The 21,439-nt window shown below is 42.3% G+C and overlaps 1 protein-coding gene and 1 non-coding gene across 2 annotated transcripts; both read right to left on the bottom strand.

Moving 5' to 3' along the window:
* Positions 1-979: 979 nt before the first annotated feature.
* trnae-cuc (transfer RNA glutamic acid (anticodon CUC)) lies at positions 980-1,051 on the bottom strand. Its single transcript has one exon. It is a non-coding gene; the product is annotated as a tRNA-Glu (tRNA).
* A 1,491-nt stretch (positions 1,052-2,542) lies between these two features.
* On the bottom strand, positions 2,543-14,772 carry LOC115179512 (CD83 antigen). Its single transcript, XM_029741112.1, has 5 exons — positions 14,517-14,772; positions 14,062-14,189; positions 3,927-4,161; positions 3,655-3,758; positions 2,543-3,552 (listed from the first exon to the last, which is right to left on the bottom strand). Exons 1-5 carry the CDS (start codon positions 14,551-14,553, stop codon positions 3,400-3,402), a joined length of 657 nt encoding a protein of 218 aa, XP_029596972.1. The 5' UTR covers positions 14,554-14,772; the 3' UTR covers positions 2,543-3,399.
* Between the last annotated feature and the right edge of the window lie 6,667 nt (positions 14,773-21,439).

Here is a 21,439-nt window from a genome sequence, read left to right as displayed (position 1 = left end):
AAATATATCTGACACAAACTGATGTTATGATTCAGCAGGCTGCAGCACAAAACTGTAATTACGTTGGTAACCATTTTATCCAGGCTGTATCACAACCGGCAAGTGATTGGGAGTCCCATAAGGCAGCGCACAATTGGCCCTGCGTCGTCCGGGTTTGGCAGGTGTAGGCCTTCATTGTAAATACACATTTGTTCTTAACTGATTTGCCTTATTAAATTATAAATAAATAAAAATAACAATAAGGCACCTCGTGGGATTGTGGTATATTGCCAAAGGGGGAGATCAAGTTGATCCTAACTGTTATAGACCTATTTCTATTTTGCCCTGTTTATCAAAAGTGTTGGAAAACTTGTCAATAATCAATTGACTGGCTTTCTTGATGTCTATAGTATTCTCTCTGGTATGCAATCTGGTTTCTCGGCTCAGGTTATGGTTGTGTCACTGCAACCTTAAAGGTCCTCAATGATGTCACCATTGCCCTTGATTCTAAGAAATGTTGTGCCGCTATTTTTATTGAAATGGCCAAAGCTTTTGATACGGTAGACCATTCCATTCTTGTGGGCCGGCTAAGGAGTATTGGTGTCTCTGAGGGTTCTTTGGCCTGGTTTGTTAACTACCTCTCTCAAAGAATGCAGTGTATAAAGTCAGAACATCTTCTGAATCAGCCACTGCTCTCCAAGGGAGTACCCCAAGGCTCAATCCTTATTGTTTAAACATAAAACACAGCAGGTTGGTGGCACCTTAATTTGGAGGAGCTCGTGGTAATGGCTGGAAGCGGAATCAGTGGAATGGTATCAAATGCATCAAACACATAGTTTGATGCCATTCCATCTGCTCCATTCCAGACATTATTATGAGCCGTCCTCCCCTCAGCAGCCTACACTGATATAAAATTAACATAGCATTCATTATAAAGAGAACATTGGTGCAAACTGTTAAAGTACAGAAATAGCTGTTCAGAGCAAAGGAAAACAGTAAGTTCCCTGACCGGGAATCGAACCCGGGCCGCGGCGGTGAGAGCGCCGAATCCTAACCACTAGACCACCAGGGAGCAGTTATATATTGCATGTCGAGCTTCGAACTTAAAAGAAAGTAACATGGATCAATAAACAACAGCAGTTATTTAACCAGAATAGTGATAAATGGCAACAGCTACTCAGCCAGGCAATCTGGTTTATTATTTGCATATCTAAAATTCATGATTGTAAGTTAACCCGGACATGTGAGAATTTGAATTTATCCAAATGTATTGAGTATCAAGCAGTGCTTGACTTCGGCAGTAGCTCACCAGAACTGAGTACCAGCACCTCAGATTTTCTACTGCATGAGGTCCTGCACCTCATAAAATATTAGCTCAAAGGTATTGTACAGTTCCTGCACCTAAATATGAACAGTACCAGCACCCAAAATCTATTTTAATCGAAGTCAAGCACTAGTCATTGTAAATAAGAATTTGTTCTTAACTGACTTTCCTAGTTAAATAAAGGTTAAATAAAAAAACCTACTTATACTGAACTAAAATATAAATGCAACATGTAAAGTGTTGGTCCCATGTTTCATGAGCTGAAATAGAAGATCCCAGGAATTTTCCATATGCTAAAAAAGCTTATTTCTCTAAAATGTTGTGCACAAATTTGTTTACATCCCTGTTAGTGAGCATTTCTCCTTTGCCAAATCATCCATCCACCTGACAGGTGTGGCATATCAAGGTGATTAAATAGCATGATTATTACGCAGGTGCACCTTGTGCTGGGGGACAATAAAAAGCCTCTCTAAAATGTGCCGTTTTGCCACACAACATAAGGCCACAGATGTCTCAAGTTTTGAGGGAGTGTGCAATTGGCATGCTGACTGCAGGAATGTCCACCACAGCTGTTGCCAGATAAATTAATGTTCATTTCTCTACTATAAGCCACCTCCAACGTTGTTTTAGAGAATTTGGCAGTACATTCAACTGGCCTCACAACCGCAGACCATGTGTAACCACGCCAGCCCAGGACCTCCAAATCCGGCTTATTCAACTGCGGGATCGTCTGAGACTAGCCACCTGGAGAGCCGATGAAACTGTGGGTTTGCACAACTGAAGAATTTCTGCACAAACTGTCGGAAACCGTCTCAGGGAAACTCATCTGTGTGCTTGTCGTCCCAGTTCTTTCACGGCCTGCGTATTCACAGACATGTCACCCATTGAGCATGTTTGGGATGCTCTGGAACAACATTTACAAAAGCATGTTCCAGTTCCCGCCAACATCCAGCAACTTCACACAGCCATTGAAGAGGAGTGGAACATTCCACAGGCCACAATCAACAGTCTGATCAACTCTATGCAAAGGAGATGTGTCATGCTGCATGAAAAAAATGGTGGTCACACCAGACACTGACTGGTTTTCTGATCCACACCCCTACCTTTTTTTAAGGTATCTGTGACCAACAGATGCATATCTGTATTCCCAGTCATGTGAAATCCATAGATTAGGGCCTAATGAATGTATCTCAATTGACTGATCTCCTTATATGAACTGTAACTCAGTAAAATCTTTGAAACTGTTGCATGTTGCGTTTATATTTTTGTTCAGTGTATATTGCACAGTGAGGAGAAATTCAACTGAGGACATAGTCCCCCCAAACAATCCTGCTGTTGTGAGCATGTAATAACCAAAATACACTGACATAACATGTAGCTAGTACAACAAAAAGGACAATCAATTAGTATTAGGAAACCTTTACTGGATACACCCACCTTAATAAAAAAAGGCATTGCTGTGTTATAGACCCCTGGCTGGTAAGGGTGAAGCTCATGCCATACTGCATCCAACCAAAAAGCTTAACAAGAGCTTGTAATTGATGTATGCCTATCGGTAACACCAAAGCTGTATTTATTTTGCAATCTTAGTCCACACCCAGGGATCCATCACAACCAGGGGCTCACACCAGCCACTGCAATATAATATTATAAATTGCCTGGCTATACCTTAATTACAATAGAAAGCTATCACTGCATTCTAACAAAACACACCCTATTATTTTTTTGTCATATTTTAGCCACCACTTACTAACTTAATGATTCTATAATGGGTGGGGAGCCGTGGTTTCTCTTTTATTTTACAGACTAAGCTTTCACTTTAACTTTCATTCTGTGTAAGTTTGTCATAATGGCCCTGATACTTTCAATTTATCAGAAAGGGTGTAGGCTACTGTTTCTGTTTAACTTCTTTGAAAAACCAAGCCTTGGTTCTACAGGACCGGACAGAGGGTTGCCTGCCTCCATCTGCTCTAGAGGTGAACTCTGGAAAGTAGACATGACTCTTAGGCTCCTTGCTCAGCTTCAAAAGTTCACCAGTCTTTCTCTGCCTTTCCTCATTCAAGTATACAATGAGCCCAAACTAGCAGAACAGCGTCTCACACACAGGCATGTTTTATGGAAGCCTGTCCTGACCAGTTTGGCCCCAGAGTGTAAATCAACATGAAATCCTTCTTCTCAAAGGGTGCATCTAGAAGTGGTTCTTGTGGATTCTTCTTGCTCCTTTGTAGTAACATATTCATAATGGTTACCTATGGTAAAGATAATATTTTTTAGTAAATAAAATTAAAAAAACAGAAAATGAAATACATTGAAACTATCACCATTGAATGAGAGGACAGTGGACAACTCACATAGCTGATGGTGAATATTAGCAATGCTGCCACAAGCCCCACAATGGAAAGAACTAGGATGGTGTTGCTTTCTGATTGGTCTGTGGACTTATTGTCAAGGCAACCTGCAAATTAAAAAATAATACACAAATTCTTGAGCACCACTGGAAACTTTGAAAGAGTATATATCAGCACAGAGGAACTCTCTGGGGGTCCAATTTAAAACGTCCACATGCAGTATACAGTTTGTTTAATATCAAAACAAGCACACAATGAGAGTAGAACACACTCACCTGTCACTCTGAGGTGAACCTGCCCCTCCTGGTTCTGCTTTCCTACAGGTGCTGCCAGGAGACACTTGTACCTCCCGCTATCAACAGCCGTTACATTGGGCAGCAAGATATCAAAAGAATTATCAGCCAAAAGTTCCACTTTACGCTCCAGACCTGCGTACCATAGGGTGGTGCTGTTAGGTGATAGCCTCTTCATCAGTAGACCGGACTCCTTATTATAGGGCTCCTCGCCTAGCTGGGAGAAGAGGGTGTGAGGTTACTTTATGCCCTTGAAAATAAAGGAAAGCCGCACACTCTAAGAGCTCAGATGCAAAAATTTTAATAACCAACGTTTCGACAGCTAAGCTGTCTTCATCAGGGTATCATCACAAACACTGAGAGATGAGTCATTTATATAGTGTCAAGAGACACACAGGTGTTTGTAATCATGGCCAAGTATGGCCTAATATCATTGGTTAACTGAAATATAAAAAAAATGGTATACAAGGAACATACAAAAAGACAAACAAATGGATAACATATGATCATAGCATTTGTAGTCTAAAAAGTATCTAACAAACAATTGACATGCCGGGAGGTAATTCTGACCTCTCGAAAGAACTGTTACATTTATCTAAGCGCCAGACGAGAACGCATTTACATATAGTCACTCTTAGTGATTACGTACGTCAAGGCATTATTCCACGGGGACTCAGGTGGCAAAAAGAACCATCATTGGGACAACGCACAGATCATTTCTGTGAGCGCTGGTGTGCCATCCTTAACAAGTGCTCTATTGATTTAATGACATTAATTGTTGATCAGTTGAAAAAGGATTTTAGTGAAATGGATAATACGATTAAAGACAAACGCACAGCTCTACAAATAGCTGTTAATGATGATGGCATATTCAATGAACTGATGAAAACTAACCAAGCGCTCCAGGACAAGCTGTCTACAGAAATAAAGGAACTTAAAATCAAGAAATTCAACCAAGACAAAAAAGACAAGGCCGAGGATAAAGTTTATTTTTGGAGAAACCCTGACAAAGGAGGTCCTGCTCCTCTCCATGGCAGACGCAGGAGGGATGACACTTACTTTGATCCACCCCGGTCTGACCAACACTCTACAACCAGCGCCTCATCAGCTTCCAGTGGCAGTTTTTTATTCAACGAGAGACCGGGCCAACGGAAGGGCGCAGGTGGCCGCAGGCACGCGCATCGACGAGATGCCGCACCCGACGGGGTAAGAAGAAACGACTATCAGAGGAGACCGTTCACACGGTCCCAGAACCCACGGGACTGAGTGTCTTTAATTTATCAAGCAAGATATTGAGCCCTGCCCATGTCTCTTTGCTCAATAAAGGGTTATCTTTTGTGCCTACAACACAGTGTAACGATTTTGACGTTAAGGTAGACATGTTTAAGTTTTTTAGAAACATCCGTTTAAGGGAATACTTTAGCTCCCCCAATCCTGACACTTCTATTGAACCAGTAGGTTACTTACCTGTACATACTCCGACTCCTTTTAGAAGCAAGAGTTATTTTGTACCTCCAGCCAATCGCAATCACTCTATCGAGACATATTGCAGACTTGTTGAAAAAGATGTTGCTCATCTCCTTAAGAATAAACAGGACTTCAAATCTTTCCATAATTTATCTAAGGATGAAAAAAAAGCTTTGCTTGATTTACAATCTGATACGTCAGTCCTTATTCGTCCTGCTGATAAGGGTGGGTCGGTGGTACTCATGGATAGGATAACTTATGTAAATGAGTGTCATAGACAGCTACTTGACAACACCTTTTACAAGAAACTCAGAAGTGACCCTACTTCCCAATTTCAGAATACTATCTTTTCTGTCCTAGATGGTTATTTAAATTCTGGTCAGATAACCAAAAAAGAACATGACTTTCTGGCCATCCAACACCCTAAAATTGCCACTTTCTATACTTTGCCGAAATTACACAAGAACGTTACAAACCCTCCAGGGCGCCCTATTGTAGCGGGCATTGATGCAATAACGGCCCCTCTATCTACTTTTGTTGACTTTTTTATTAGACCACTCGCAGAACAGCTCCCCTCCTTTGTAAAGGACACCAGCAGTATGATCTCTATCATTGAATCTCTTGATCCTCTGCCTGAGAACACCTTGTTAGTTACTTTTGATGTTGAGTCGTTATACACAAATATTCCGCATGAGGGCGGTATTGAAGCCATGGAACATTTTCTTCTGCAACGTGACCCTAATGAGCTACCTTCCAGTGCCTGCATTGTAACGTTGGCTGAAATAGTACTCACACACAACTACTTCATGTTTCTAAATGATTTCTTTATTCAGACGAAGGGTACTGCTATGGGATCTCCCATGGCTCCTAACTATGCTAATTTGTATGTGGGTTACATGGAGAAACAATCCATTTTTAACCCTCTCAAAAATGTTTTCTTGCCTAACATCATTATTTGGAAACGGTATATTGACGATATTTTTGTTCTATGGAGGGGTGATGCAGAACTGCTCCAGTCGTTTTATGCTTTTCTTAACTCCTGTTCTGAACATTTGAGATTTACTATGCAATCTGATACACGTCAAATCAGTTTTCTTGATCTTCTGATCTTGTGTGAAGATAATGTTTTATACACTGATCTTTACAGGAAACCTACTGATCGTAACAGTTTGTTGAGGGCTGACAGTTGTCACCCACTTCCCTTGAAAAATAGTTTGCCCTACAGCCAATTCTGTCGAATCAAAAGAATTTGCATTAAACAATCAGATTTCGACAGAAATATGGCTGAGACTCAGGATAAGTTCAAGGAGAGGGGGTACAACAATGATCAGATTAATATTGCCATTGAGAAAATTCAAAACAAAACGAGACATGACCTTTTTCAAGGTCAGTCTCGCAAAAAGACGCATTCATGCGTTCTTACTACCCGCTATTCAAAGTGCTCTGAACAAATTAAAGGAATCGTTCACAAACATTGGCACATTCTGAAATATGATGATAGTCTTGGTAATGTGTTTTCTGATCTTCCCCTGGTCGTATTCTCGCGGGGCAGAAATCTCAGAGACCAATTGGTACACTCTGATTTACCAGCCCAAGATATTCCTGAACAACGCCTATTTGCGCCCATACTGGATGGAAATTACAAGTGTAATGGCTGTGCTCAATGCAATGGCACTTACAAATGTAGATCCTTCAAACACCCCCAAACAGGGAAATCTATCCCAATTAAAGGTGTTATTACGTGTTCCACTAAGTCAGTTATTTACCTTATAACTTGTCCCTGTGGTAAAAATTATGTGGGTAAAACAAAGCGTGAATTAAAAGTACGTATCTCAGAGCACCGTAGCACCATTAGGTGCAAAAACCTGACTTACCCAGTTGCGGCCCACTTTTTGGAGGCAGGCCATTCGATTTCGTCTCTGCGTTATATTGGCATCGAACATGTCACCCTCCCGAGGAGAGGGGGTGACCTTGATAATTTATTGTTAAAACGAGAGGCTGCCTGGATCTTTAATTTAAAGACACTTGCTCCCTTCGGTCTCAACATAGACTTTGATCTGAAGCCATTCTTGTGATTATTGTGATTTTGCCATTGTAATTGTTTGTTAGATACTTTTTAGACTACAAATGCTATGATCATATGTTATCCATTTGTTTGTCTTTTTGTATGTTCCTTGTATACCATTTTTTTAATATTTCAGTTAACCAATGATATTAGGCCATACTTGGCCATGATTACAAACACCTGTGTGTCTCTTGACACTATATAAATGACTCATCTCTCAGTGTTTGTGATGATACCCTGATGAAGACAGCTTAGCTGTCGAAACGTTGGTTATTAAAATTTTTGCATCTGAGCTCTTAGAGTGTGCGGCTTTCCTTTATTTTCTAGTGTTCTGCTCCGCTAGCCAGCACCTCGCCTTTATAGGTGTGCGTTTCTTTTTTCTAGATTACTTTATGCCCTTAACAGCTGGTCTGGAGCCAGTGCTGTAGTTTTAATAATAATGATTACAATGAGGACTGAGGACATCACAGATCGTGAATCACTAGTATGAGCCACTTAGGTGTGTGTGAGCAGTCAAAGATCTCCAGAAAAACAGCAAAAGGCAGATAGTCTAGTAGTCAAATCAAATTCCATGGTTCAATTGATAAAACTAACTCAGACAGCAGGAGACAAAGCTGAGGTTAAATTGTCTGGGAATCATAAAAGTTATGAGTTCTGCAGTCTTTAGATGGAAGAAAGAGTGGACGAAGATTGATATGATTAAGTGGCTAGACAAAGGCAATCTACAATACTGGAAATGTACATTTCCTGATGAAAATGTTGTGTGCTTGCTAAATTGTTTTAAACTATGAACTTTGAAATAAGTTAGTGTAGTGGTACTGACTGCAGTAGTAATGGTAATGACTGGTTATAGTTGAAAAAGTAGGTAGCTGTAAAAATGTATTGATTGGTTTGGTGTCTCTAGTTTGAAAGGTTCAAGAGTTACTGTTGGTGAGTTGTTTTATGCTAATTTATATAGTTATAGTTGTTAAACGCTTCTAAGAATTTGAAGTTAGGATAGCCTGAACCTGTGAAAGTTGGCTTGGTGTATCTAGCATGAACGGTTCAAGAGTTACTGTTGGTGAGTTATTTAGTGCTAATTTATGCAAATGTGTATAGTTATAGTTGATTCAAGTTTTTAAGAATTGGATGTTAGGATAGCCTGAACATGTGAAAGATGATTTGGTGTCTCATAATTATGTGAGGTTTTATGTGTTGTTGGAGGTGCGTTTCGGTCAGTTTAGCTCTGAAAAGGTCGCCCTCATCAATCCGCCAAATCCTGCCTAATAATGAGCGAACAAATGTCGTGCCGAAAATCTCCCCCCAGCCAGAATTCTCCCCCTTTCTAATTTCCTTAATTTTGTGACTAGAGTCAAATACTTTCTGTGGCACACATTAAGAGTCAAATACTTTCTATAGAACAAACTTCACGTCAGGATAGGCAACCGAAATGAATAATTAATGTATGTGTGTTATATTAAACATAGGAGTAAAATGTTGGCAAGCAATAAACTTTTTAGAACAACTATCGCTGAATTATTATCATTACACTTTTAAAAAGTACTAGTCGATTAAGACATGTGAGAGTTGACGAATTTTGGCAAAGAGATTTATTTAGACTAATACATATCTGTATCGGATATAGGTACGGGTGAAATGTAGGCTAAACTGACAACCGAGTGAAGAGCAGAAAAGCAAGCAAGTCGCAGCAATGAAGAACGCGAAGGTGGGGGGAGAATTGTGCCAGGGGGGAGATTTTCGCCACAACATCAGGGCTTTAGTCAGCGTTAGCAAGCCACACTACTGTTTGAATGTCAAATGACGAGACAGAGGCATGGATGCGAGTAACCAGTCTTGTTCAGTATATTGCAATTACATCCGGGTTTTTCAAGCACACCGGTAAAACACTGGAGTTGCAGTAATTAACATTTACCAACAGATGGCATCACTGTGCCATCTTACACCCATAACATCTTTCCTTTTATAAAATAGGACAGGAGCTGTCAATTCACTAACAAAACAAACCTAGTAATAATTTCCAACATGAACAGTTTAGTATTTTTTTTTTTTTCAGGTAACAACTTAACACATTTTGATACTCTCTTCACTTTTATCTCTGTCTGTCAACAATCCCTAATGGGAAACCTACAGATTAAGTATTTTTGGTGGCTGGGACAGACGCCCACAGCGTGAAAAGACAGGGGGCTTGTCTGCGAGGACTGCGGGTTCCCGCACAGGCGTGTCACCTGACTGTCTAAGGGGAGTATTGATGGGCGAGGGAGCGGCCGACCTGTGATCCTCTGGCTCTTCGCCCAGTGCCTCAGGCCCCATGTGACTTGCTGGGGTTCTGTCTTTTGTCATGCGACCCCTTTGACCATCAGGGTTCTGAGTAGGTGCTGGCTCAGCAATCCGAAGGTCAACCTGTTACGACGGTACCGTGATCCATTCACCTCGACCAAGTAGGAGCGTGGTGCCACTTTCTGTACACAGGATCCGAGTCTCCAGAGGCCAGTCCGGTTCCCTGGTAGTGGCTTCATCCGCACCGTTTCACCCACCCTGAGCTCAGGTAAGTCTTTTGCTGATTTGTCATAGATGAACTTGGAGACCTGTCTTCTGTGACATAGCTTCACCAGCACGTCTGTCACCACACATGGCTCCAGGAGAGTGCTGGCTACTGGCAGAGCTGCTTTTAAGCGCCGTGCCATGAGGCGCTGGGCCGGGCTGCTATCCATGCCTTCTGTCGGGGTATTGCGCCACTGCAGGATTGCTTTCCAGGCATCTTTGCCCTATCGCAGAGCTTTTTTGCAGAGGTTCTTTGCGATTTTGACTGCGGACTTCGCCTTCCCATTAGCTTTTGGGTGTCGTGGTGATGAAGTGACGTGCTCGAATTCCCAATCTGCAGCAAATTTTCGGAACTCAACTCCGGAGAATTGGGGTCCATTGTCTGAAATTACCCTATCTGGCTGGCCATAGCGGGCAAACTGAGCCTTGCAGCGTTTGATTGTTGTCTCTGCTGAGAGGTCGGGGAGGAGGTCAATCTCCCAGAAGTCTGAGTAATGATCGACTACCAGCAGAAAGTCTTTGCCACTGTGCTGGAAGAGATCTAGACTTACTATCTGCCAGGGGCGCATCGGTAGCTCGTGGGACATCATCGTCTCTCTCTGTTGCTCAGTGGCATATTCATTGCAGATTGTGCATTTACTGACATAGTCTTTGATTTCACTCTGCATTCCTGGCCAATACAGTGTGTCACGTGCTTGTCTGTAACAGGCCTCACCTCCTATGTGACTTGAGTGCACGCGCGCCAACATCTCAGGGCGCAGAGACCGGGGAATAACGACTCTCTGACCCTTGAATATTACTCCGTTTTGAACACTGAGCTCCTCTTTGACTGGCCAATAATCTCTGACGGCTAAAGCAGTTTCTTCCTTGCAGTCGGGCCAGCCCATCAGAATCACAGACCTCAATGCCTGGAGTTGCTCGTCCCTGTCTGTGTGCTGTCTGATTTGTATAAGGCGCTGGTCCGTGACATTGAGGTAGTCAGCCTGGTTGATGTGTTCAACATCCACTTGCTCTGTTTGTAAGCTGCACACTGCGTGTCGTTCATGCATGGAGCGTGTGTGAGTGCCTGATGCAGTAGCCCTGCTGAGCGTGTCACTCACATACATCTCTGGCCCTGGCTTATACACCACCTTGAGGTTGTAGTTTTGTAGGGCCAGTAGCATGCTCTGCAGTCGTTTCGGGGCATTCAGGAGAGGCTTGCTGAATATAGCAATAAGGGGCTTGTGATCTGTCTCTGCGGTAATATTGTCGCGCCCGTACAGATAGTGGTGGAAGCGTTGGCATGCAAACACAATGCTGAGGCACTCCTTCTCTATCTGGGCATAGTTCTGCTCTGTTGGGGTGAGTGCCCTAGAGGCGAATGCCACAGGCTGGCCCTCCTGCATGAGGCAACAATCAAGTCCATACTGGCTTGAGTCACTCTGAATCTTGACAGGTTTTGACACATCGTAGTATCGCAGTACAGGTGTCTGGGTGACCAGTTGTTTTATTTCCCTCACCGCTGCGTCATGTTTTGGGAGCCAATGCCAGATGGTGTCCTTGTCCATGAGCCTCCTTAGTGGCTCACACACTTCAGAGAGCCGCGGTAGGAACTTGGCCAGGTAGGTGACGAATCCGACGAAGCGCTGCACTGCCTTCACGTCAGATGGGTGGGGCATTTCCAAGACAGCCTTCACTTTTTCAGGATCCGCCTTCAATCCAGTGGAGGACAAGATGTGCCCATGAAAGCGAACCTCTGGCACTTTAAACTGAAGCTTTTTTATGCTTAGCCTTAGCTTGACCTGTCTGCATCTGACCATCAGGGCCAGCAGCTTGGCGTCATGGTCACATTCTGCCTCCTCATCACTGTCCCCACAGCCCACTACGAGGATGTCATCTGCTATGGGTTCCACGCCACTGAGTCCCATCAACAGCTCATGCTGTTTCCGCTGATACACCTCTGGAGCCACGGAAACACCAAACGGGAGCTTCAACCACCTCTTCCTGCCCCAGGGCGTCCAAAAGGTGGTCATGTAGCTGCTGGGCTCGTCGAGCTTGCACTGCAGGAAGGCATCTCTGGCGTCCACGAGCGTGAAGACTCTGGCCTTTGGGAGCTTGTAAAGAACATCCTCCAACGTGGGCATAATGTAATGTGAGCGTCTCAGAGCCCGGTTGAGGTGTTTAGGATCAATGCATATCCGTAGCTTGTCTGGTTTCTTGACGATGACCATATTACTTATCCAGTCTGTAGGCTCGTGACGGATATCATGTGGCCATCTGCTTCGTATTTGTCAAGCTGAGCCTTTGTAGCTGCTTTCATGGCCACTGGTACATTGCGGGGTGCACACTGGACAGGCTGGATTGCTGCGTCCAACTCAAAGTGGACTTCGCCGGGAACTGACTCGACCGGTGCATTGAAGACATCATGGTACTTGCTCAGGAGTGTCTCCTTGCTCAGGGGCCCAGCCTGGACATTGTCTATAATGTTAAGATCAGCTGGGATGGTGAAGTTAATAAGTCCAAGGCGCTCGCATGTAGAACCTGACAGTAATGGCTGTTGACTAGCCTCAACTATTTCAAACTCAAGGGTGTGTTTCTGGCCACGTAAAACACACTGTCACAAACAGGCCTAAAGAGGTCATGAACTGTCCTGAATACAGTTTAAGCTTGGTGCTACTCTGTGTGAGTTTGTCTCTGGGCGCGAGCCTCCTTTTGTCTCTAAGGCTCATAACGTTACATGTGGCCCCTGAATCTAGCTGGCATTGCTGTTGTTTATTATTAAGTAGCAGAGTGACAAACCACTTTTGTCCTTTTGCCCTCACTGCCCCTATGCACTCGCTAGCATATACATCCTCTGTGCTGTTGTTCCCTTCATCTGTGTTTGTTTCAATGGAGTGCACTTTACCCTCCTTTCTCTTGCTTTTCATGCAGACCCTTGCGAAGTGATTAGCTGTACCACAGGATTTGCATATTTTTCCATAGGCTGGGCAGTATTCTTTTCCTCGTCCATGAGAAATGCCACAATATCTGCACGTATTGGAGTTGTCTGCTGCAGAGTTGGCTGTAGTATTAGCATTAGCTGTGGCAAAGGGGAATTTCCTTACTGGCTGCCTGAATGTAGCATTGACATTGTCCATATGTTGTCTTTCTAGTCCCATGGACCTTATCCGTATATCAGTAAGCTCTGCTGCACGGCATGTCTCCACTGCCAAGACCAGCGTCAGGTCACGTTCTCTCAGCAAACGTCTGCGGGTGCCCTCATCAGTTATGCCAAGCACTAGCTTATCTCTGATCAGTTCATCTCTTAAAGCACCATAGTCACATGTAGCTGCCTTTTCCCTTAGCCTAGTGACAAAGCTGTCAATGGACTCCCCGTCCTCCTGTTTGCAACAACCGAAAACATAACGCTCGTAGATAACGTTCTTTGCTGGCTTAAAGTAATGTTCAAGAGCATCAAGAATAGCTGTAGCGTTACCTTGCTGAGCTGCTGTTAGGTTCAGGTTGTGTTTGTATACGTGTCGGCATTCTGTTCCCATTATAGTCCTCAAAGTGGCAGCCACTACCTCATCGTCCTTTTCCAGAAGTCCCGTTGCTAGTGCATAGTCCTCCCATTCACCTCTAAACGTATCCCAGTTTGTGCTCCAGTCTCCGCTAAGCTTCATAACGGCGGGAGGGGGAATGTTCGCTGCCATGTCTAATCGGTGCTAACAACACTGAAGCTAACTAGCAAACTCACTCTAGCTAAGGACAATTCCGGCGTCAGGCGAAGTTTTACTCAAATAAGCATTTTTCAGGGGGTAAACCAGAACAGGTGGCTCTTATTTGCGGAAAGCATGGTTAGTTATCCGACTCTGACACCATGTTTGAATGTTAAATGACGAGACAGAGGCATGGATGCGAGTAACAAGTCTTGTTCAGTATTTTGCAATACATCCGGGTATTTCAAGCACACCGGTAAAACACTGGAGTTGCAGTAATTAACATTTACCAACAGATGGCATCACTGTGCCATCTTACACCCATAACAACTATTGCCCTGGAAAAGAGTAACGCTAAGTAGTTTACCTTGTACCACCTCACTGACCGGTACTTGACCCCAGGTAAAGAATTTGCTTTACATCTCAGAACCGAATCCTCGCCGCATATCGACCTTTTATTTTCAGCATCCTTCATACTCCTGCTGTGTACGCAAACTGGAAAAATGGAAGGCAAATGTCAAAACGAACCTTGATGACCAGCCCTTAAGAAAAAAGATGGCTGTCAGAGTGCAGTATAACTGCAGTATGCTGCAAATACTGCATCCAAAATAACACCGTTTTTTTTACTGCAGTAAATTTGCAATGTAACTGCAGTTAGAGTGCAGTATAACTGCAATTCAACTGCCGTACACTGCAGTTATTTTGCAATTACTGCGTCCAAAATACCAGTCGACTGAAGTTACTGCAGTTTCAAAACTGCAATCTTTTTTTGTAAGGGAGGACATAAAGACTTGTTAGCCCAAAAAGGAAATGTGAACTTACCTAGTGCAAAGGCATGGAGAAAGACTAGAGTACGCATTTTTTTGTTCAGCACCAAAGCGTTTTCTATATTTCGTTGTCTAATTCAAGGCGTAGATATATCCTACTAGAATATAAAAGTAAAAGTAAAAGTAGCCGTCAAAGTGAAAGTACACTGGGCTGTCTGTTAAGGAAGAGAAAGGCCCAAATCGGCGGGAAATCTCTTTCCCTCCAGCAGGTGGCGTTTTTTCGTTGTTTTCCCCACCAAGCAAGGAGTGTTTGTATGGAGGTCAATGAGAGTGTCGAATTTGGTCAAAAAATCAAATCAAATTTTATTTGTCATTAGCAGATGTTAATGCGAGTGTAGCGAAATGCTTGTGCTTCTAGTTCCGACCATGCAGTAATATCTAACAAGTAATCTAACAATTTCACAACAACTACCTTATACACACACAAGTGTAAAGGAATGAATAAGAATATGTACATAAAGATATATGAATGAGCGATGGCCGAACAGCATAGGCAAGATGCAGTAGATGGTATAGAGTACAGTATATACATATGAGATGAGTAATGTAGGGTATGTAAACATTATATAAAGTGGCTAGTGATACATTTATTACATACATTTTTCATTATTAAAGTGGCTAGAGATGAGTCAGTATGTAGGCAGCAGCCACTCAATGTTAGTGATGGCTGTTTAACAGTCTGAAGGCCTTGAGATAGAAGCTGTTTTTCAGTCTCTCAGTTCCAGCTTTGATGCACCTGTACTGACCTTGCCTTCTGGATGATAACGGGGTGAACAGGTAGTGGCTCGGGTGGTTATTGTCCTTGATGATCTTTTTGGCCTTCCTGTGACATCGGGTGGTGTAGGTGTCCTGGAGGGCAGGTAGTTTGCCTCCGGTGATGCGTTGTGCAGACCTCACTACCCTCTGGAGAGCCTTACGGTTGTGGGCGGAGCAGTTGCCGTACCAGGCGGTGATACAGCCCTACAGGATGCTCTCCTGTAGGGCTGTAGTGTTTTTGGTGACAAGCTGAATTTCTTCAGCCTCCGAAGGTTGAAGAGGCGCTGCTGCTCCTTCTTCACCACGCTGTCTGTGGGGATGGACCATTTCAGTTTGTCCGTGATGTGTACGCCGAGAAACGTAAAACTTTCCACCTTCTCCACTACTGTCCTGTCGATGTGGATAGGGGGCTGCTCCCTCTGCTGTTTCCTGAAGTCCACGATCATCTCCTTTGTTTTGTTGACATTGAGTGTGAGGTTATTTTCCTGACACCACACTCCGAGGGCCCTCACCTCCTCCCTGTAGGCCGCCTCGACGTTGTTGGTAATCAAGCCTACCACTGTAGTGTCGTCTGCAAACTTGATGATTGTTAATTCAGGTTGGGCGTGAGTTTCTGCTTGAATTTGGTTAAAAGGACAGTGAATTTGTTCATACTTTGAGAACTTGCCACCAAGCTCGTGTGTATCAGACACACATCGTGTTTTCTCTTAGAGACTATTCTGACCTGAAGACACGTGTTACCACGTTGTTTTAGCCTATTGGTGATAGTCATATACTCCGTGTTATTCTGTAATGTATAATGTATTTAATGTACACTGTAATTGTTTGTGTCAATTCTTTCATCCTATTAGTTAAATAGAGTAACTGCATTCCTCGTTTTACAGAGTAATTATTTGATTGACCAAATGCTTATAATTTAGAAGGTCTATTGGTAGTTGTTATTTACACTATACACATACTGTAGCATACTCTTGGGTACCACCTTGACATCTCTGATCTGCTTGCCTCAATTAATTAATGCTAGAACATTGGTTGCCAGGATTAGTTATTTGTATCAAGTCTCTTAATAATTGCATAACGGTGTAAGTTAGAAATGTTCATTATAGTCATACTGAGTCAGTGATACAATGATTCATTATCTTGCTAGATCCTCCAGAGATGCACAGGGCCTGTTGCATTTATTTTTACAGAAAACCACGGCAATATAGGTGCTATCTAGATCCTAAAATTATTATTCCGCTGTCCCCATAGGAGAACCCTTTGAAGAACCCTTTTTGTTTCCAGGTAGAACCCCTTTGGTGCCTAGGTAGAACCATGTTGTGTTCCATTCCACAGATGGTTCTACATGGAACCCAAAAGGGTTGTTACTCGAACCAAAAAGCGTTCTTTAAAGGGTTCTCCTATGGGGACTGCCGTATAACCCTTTGGAACTGCTTTTTCAAAGAGTGTACTCAACAAGTTCAACCTGTTCAGTTTACACCATTTCATCTCTACTCCAACATCTGCCTGGTATTCAAAATAAAACGCAATATAGCACCACCACCTTTGAACGTTTTCGTCAACCTCTGCTCAGACTTAAATAGCAGTGTCCCAAGAACCTCCGCCTGTAGTGACTAGCATCCTCAAACGGTCCACCATCTTCTATCAAACTGCCTTCTCATACAAAGCAATAAAGACATGGAATGGCCTCATCTGAACATGGATCAAGTCAAATCAGACGTGTGCCCACTGAATTTGATCTAATAGGTAACAGTGGCATTTTTAATGCAACAGAATACACACTAAAAACACATTACATTTCAATAGGTGCAATAATTTAGTTTGATTAGATTATGTGTTTGTCTTTTACAAGTCAAATGTACACTAGCCTACTCCCCTATCGACACAGTAAATAATATTGCCTATGTGCTTTCGACAATGCGTTATCAACTCGTTATCAACAAAAAAGTACTTGGACTTATAAACACAGTAGGCCTAAATATTTCCTAACGATATCACAATTTAAATATAGCCTACTTACTCCTCAATTGGATCAAGGACATCTTGGTAATTCTTTTCATAATCTCTAAAGAAACTATCTTGGGCAGACACTCGAAAATAAATGAATGTCTGTCGCCGCTGAGCTCTCAAATACCGTGCCGGTCTCTCACTCTATCCGGATTCCCTGGGATGTCCTTACCCTAAAACATAAACTAACACTAAACTTAACCATTTTACATTTATTCTTGCCTAGTGGTCAGAGCATTGGGCCAGTAACCAAAAGGTTGCTAGATTGAGTCCCTGAGCTGACAAGGTAAAAAAAAATCTGTCGTTCTGCAACCTGAACAAGGTGTTCCTAGGCCGTCATTGTTAATAAGAATTTGTTCTTAACTGACTCGTCTAGTTAAATAAAAAAAATTGAGGTAGGAACATCCCAAGGATTCCGAATAGCACGGACCCTCTGGGAAAGTCTATGAACTGCTCTATTCGACTGAAGGGACATCCCAAGGATCCCGAATAGCACCTATGAACTCCTCTGAAAGCCGTGGACACAACTCTTATTGGTTGTCTGATGTAGGCTACTGGGAACGGGTAACAACACAGTCTGTGATTGGCTAACGAAGTTTAGATCTGTATACAGCGAGATAAAATAACATACCATTCCATGAGGTGTTGAGGGAAAGATAGATTACCTATAGATTGGACATCATCTTTTCTAGGCCATTAGCGATAACAGAGCTACACCATAGTTCAAGGTGGCTATGTCGGAATATCTGCTTGCATGGAAAAAATGGTACATTTCTAACATTTATGGTTGAGATTTAATTAATATAAATTTAAACTAGGCACATAATGACTTTCATTAACACGCGATGCAGGTGTCACGCAGACATTAGTAAGGCATTGGTATCATGTCATGTCAGGTGGTACGGTTGCCTAGGCTTATATATATATATATATATATATATATATATATATATATATATATATATATATATATGTGTGTGTGTCTCTTTTCACCCCCCATAGTCCTGTCTTAATTTCTTACTGAAGCGGAAATGCCAGTCTACACCTACTGTGACGAAGCAAATGCCATGGCTGCGTTTCAAACTCAAAGACGCCCCTAAACCCTCAAACCTATGCCCATGGGGGAATCCCCGCGGCCATATTTGTCGTAAATCCAAATGATTAGACAAGCAAGGGAAGTTTGCAACGTAAGCCCCTCATCCCTCGTTTTTAATTTTGTTTTCGAGTGTACACTTGGAGTTAACATACACGTGTGAGTAAAAACGAATGTAAATAAGTTAGACATTGTGATACGAATGCAAAAACACGTCTCATAAAAGTAATTGTTTTTGTTTGGTTAGGTTTTGGTAATTGTAGAAATAAAACATTTTCCTTCTTCAGAAGTACAGTTGAAGTCGGAAGTTTACATACACTTAGGTTGGAGTCATTTTAAACTCGTTTTTCAACCACTCCACATATTTCTTGTTAACAAACTATAGTTTTGGCAAGTCGGTTAGGGCATCTACTTTGTGCATGACACAAGTCATTTTTCCAACAATTGTTTACAGACAGATTATTCGCACTTATAATTCACTGTATGACAATTCCAGTGGGTCAGAAGTTTACATACACTAAATTGACTGTGCCTTTAAACAGCTTGGAAAATTCCAGAAAATGTCAGAGCTTTAGAAGCTTCTGATAGGCTAATTGACATCATTTGAGTCAATTGGAGGTGTACCTGTGGATGTATTTCAAGGCCTACCTTGAAACTCAGTGCCTCTTTGCTTGACATCATGGGAAAATCAAAAGAAATCAGCCAAGACCTCAGAAAAAAAATTGTTGACCTCCACAAGTCTGGTTCATCCTTGGGAGCAATTTCTAAACACCTGAAGGTACCGCGTTCATCTGTACAAAGAAAAGTACACAAGTATAAACACCATGGGACCACACAGCCGTAATACCGCTCAGGAAGGAGCAGCGTTCTGTCTCCTAGAGATGAACGTACTTTGGTGCGAAAAGTGCAACTCAATCCCAGAACAACAGCAAAGGACCCTGTGAAGATGCTGGAGGAAGCGGGTACAAAAGTATCTATAGCCACAGTAAAACAAATCCCATGTCGACATAACCTGAAAGGTCGCTCAGCAAGGAAGAAGCCACTGCTCCAAAACCGCCATAAAAAAGCCAGACTACGGTTTGCAACTGCACATGGGGACAAAGATCGTACTTTTTGGAGAAATGTCCTCTGGTCTGATGAAACAAAAATAGAACTGCTTGGCCATAATGAACATCGTTATGTTTGGAGGAAAAAGGGGGAGGCTTGCAAGCCAAAGAACACCATCCCAACCGTGAAGCACGGGGGTGGCAGCATCATGTTGTGGGGGTGCTTTGCTGCAGGAGGGACTGGTGGACTTCACAAAATAGATGGCATCATGAGGAAAGACAATTATGTGGATATATTGAAGCAACATCTCAAGACATCAGTCAGGAAGTTAAAGCTTGGTTGCAAATGGGTCTTCCAAATGGACAATGACCCCAAGCATACTTCCAAAGTTGTGGCAAAATGGCTTAAGGACAACAAAGTCAAGGTATTGGAGTGGCCATCACAAAGCTCTAACCTATAGAAAATTTGTAGGCAGAACTGAAAAAGCGTGTGCGAACAAGGAGACCTACAAATCTGACTCAGTTACACCAGCTCTGTCAGGAGGAATGGGCCAAAATTCACCCAACTTATTGTGTGAAGCTTGTGGAAGGCTACCCAAAACATTTGACCCAAGTTAATAAATTTAAAGGCAATGCTACCAAATACCAATTGAGTGTGTGTGTAGACTTCTGACCCACTGGGAATGTGATGAAAGAAATAAAAGCTGAAATCATTCTCTAATATTATTAAGACATTTCACATTCATAAAATAGGGGTGATCCTAACTGACCTAAGACGGGGAATTTTTACTAGTATTAAACGTCAGGAATTGTGAAACTGAGTTTAAATGTATTTGGCTAAGGTGTATGTAAACTTCAGACTTCAACTGTAGCTAGGCAGGCTAACGTTAGTTAGCTAATTAATATTCTAGCTATCATACAGTAGGCGTATATTAATAATTATATACACTACCGTTCAAAAGTTTGGTCACTTAGAAATATCCTTGTTTTTTTAAAGAAAAGCAAAGCATTTTGTCCATTAAAATAACATAAAATTGATCAGAAATACAGTGTAGACATTGTTAATGTTGTAAATGACTATTGTAACTGTAAACAGCTGATTTAAAAAAAAAATGCATATCTACATAGGCGTATCAGCAACCATCGCTCCTGTGTTCCAATGGCACGTTGTGTTAGCTAATCTAAGTTGATCATTTTAAAAGGCTAATTGATCATTAGAAAACCCTTTTGCAATTATGTTAGCACAGCTGAAGACTGTTGTCCTGATTAAAGAAGCAATACAACTGGCCTTCTTTAGACTAGGTGAGTATTTGGAGCATTAGCATTTGTGGGTTTGATTATAGGCTCAATATGGCCATAAACAAAGAACTTTCTTCTGAAACGTGTCAGTCTATTCTTGTTGTGAGAAATGAAGACTATTCCATGCAAGAAATTGCCAAGAAACTGAAGATCTCGTTCAACGCTATGCACTACTCCCTTCACAGAACAGAGCAAACAGGTGTGAACTTGATCCCACAGGATGACATTCTGGGTGTGATCGTCTCAGGTGCGTGTGCCCTCTGCACGTCTGCAAAGGACTAAAAACAAGGCATGTGCTTCGTCACAGTGGGTGTAGATAGAATTGCACCCTGCACACACACACCAGAATATGTCATTATATGGGATCACATTGACCTTGGATGTCCCGTCTTAATTTCTTACTGAAGCGGATGTGCCCGTCCACACCCACTGTGACGAAGCACAAGCATGCTTTTAGTCCTTTGCTTTCGTCACTCTACGGGAATCCGCATAGTTTCGCTTTCATTTTAGCCTATTATATAAACTGATTGACTTCTGTTCTGGATCGTCTTCATTGCTGTAGTTCTACAAATATGTTTTTTCAACTCGTCTGCATTCTAGGTATGTTGTCATTTATTTTAAACAATGACTTAGACTGATATCAAACTGTGCAGGCTCACCTGAAATGATGATTTACTTTGCTTGTCTATAGCTGCCTCCTTGCAGGATAGGCCTACA

Source organism: Salmo trutta, chromosome 3 (genome assembly GCF_901001165.1).
Source record: "Salmo trutta chromosome 3, fSalTru1.1, whole genome shotgun sequence".
Classification (NCBI taxonomy): Eukaryota; Metazoa; Chordata; class Actinopteri; order Salmoniformes; family Salmonidae; genus Salmo; species Salmo trutta.
This window is presented reverse-complemented; position numbering and strand designations above follow the sequence as displayed.

Bases quoted from the DNA above. Each gene is read 5' to 3' on its own strand.
- LOC115179512 (XM_029741112.1), bottom strand. From the start codon at position 14,553: ATGCGTACTCTAGTCTTTCTCCATGCCTTTGCACTAG. The intron at 4,162-14,061 runs GTAAACTACTTA...CTCTTCTCCCAG, and splicing joins GGTCAGTGAGGTGGTACAAG to CTAGGCGAGGAGCCCTATAA. The intron at 3,553-3,654 runs GTGAGTTGTCCA...TCTTTACCATAG, and splicing joins TAATATTCACCATCAGCTAT to GTAACCATTATGAATATGTT.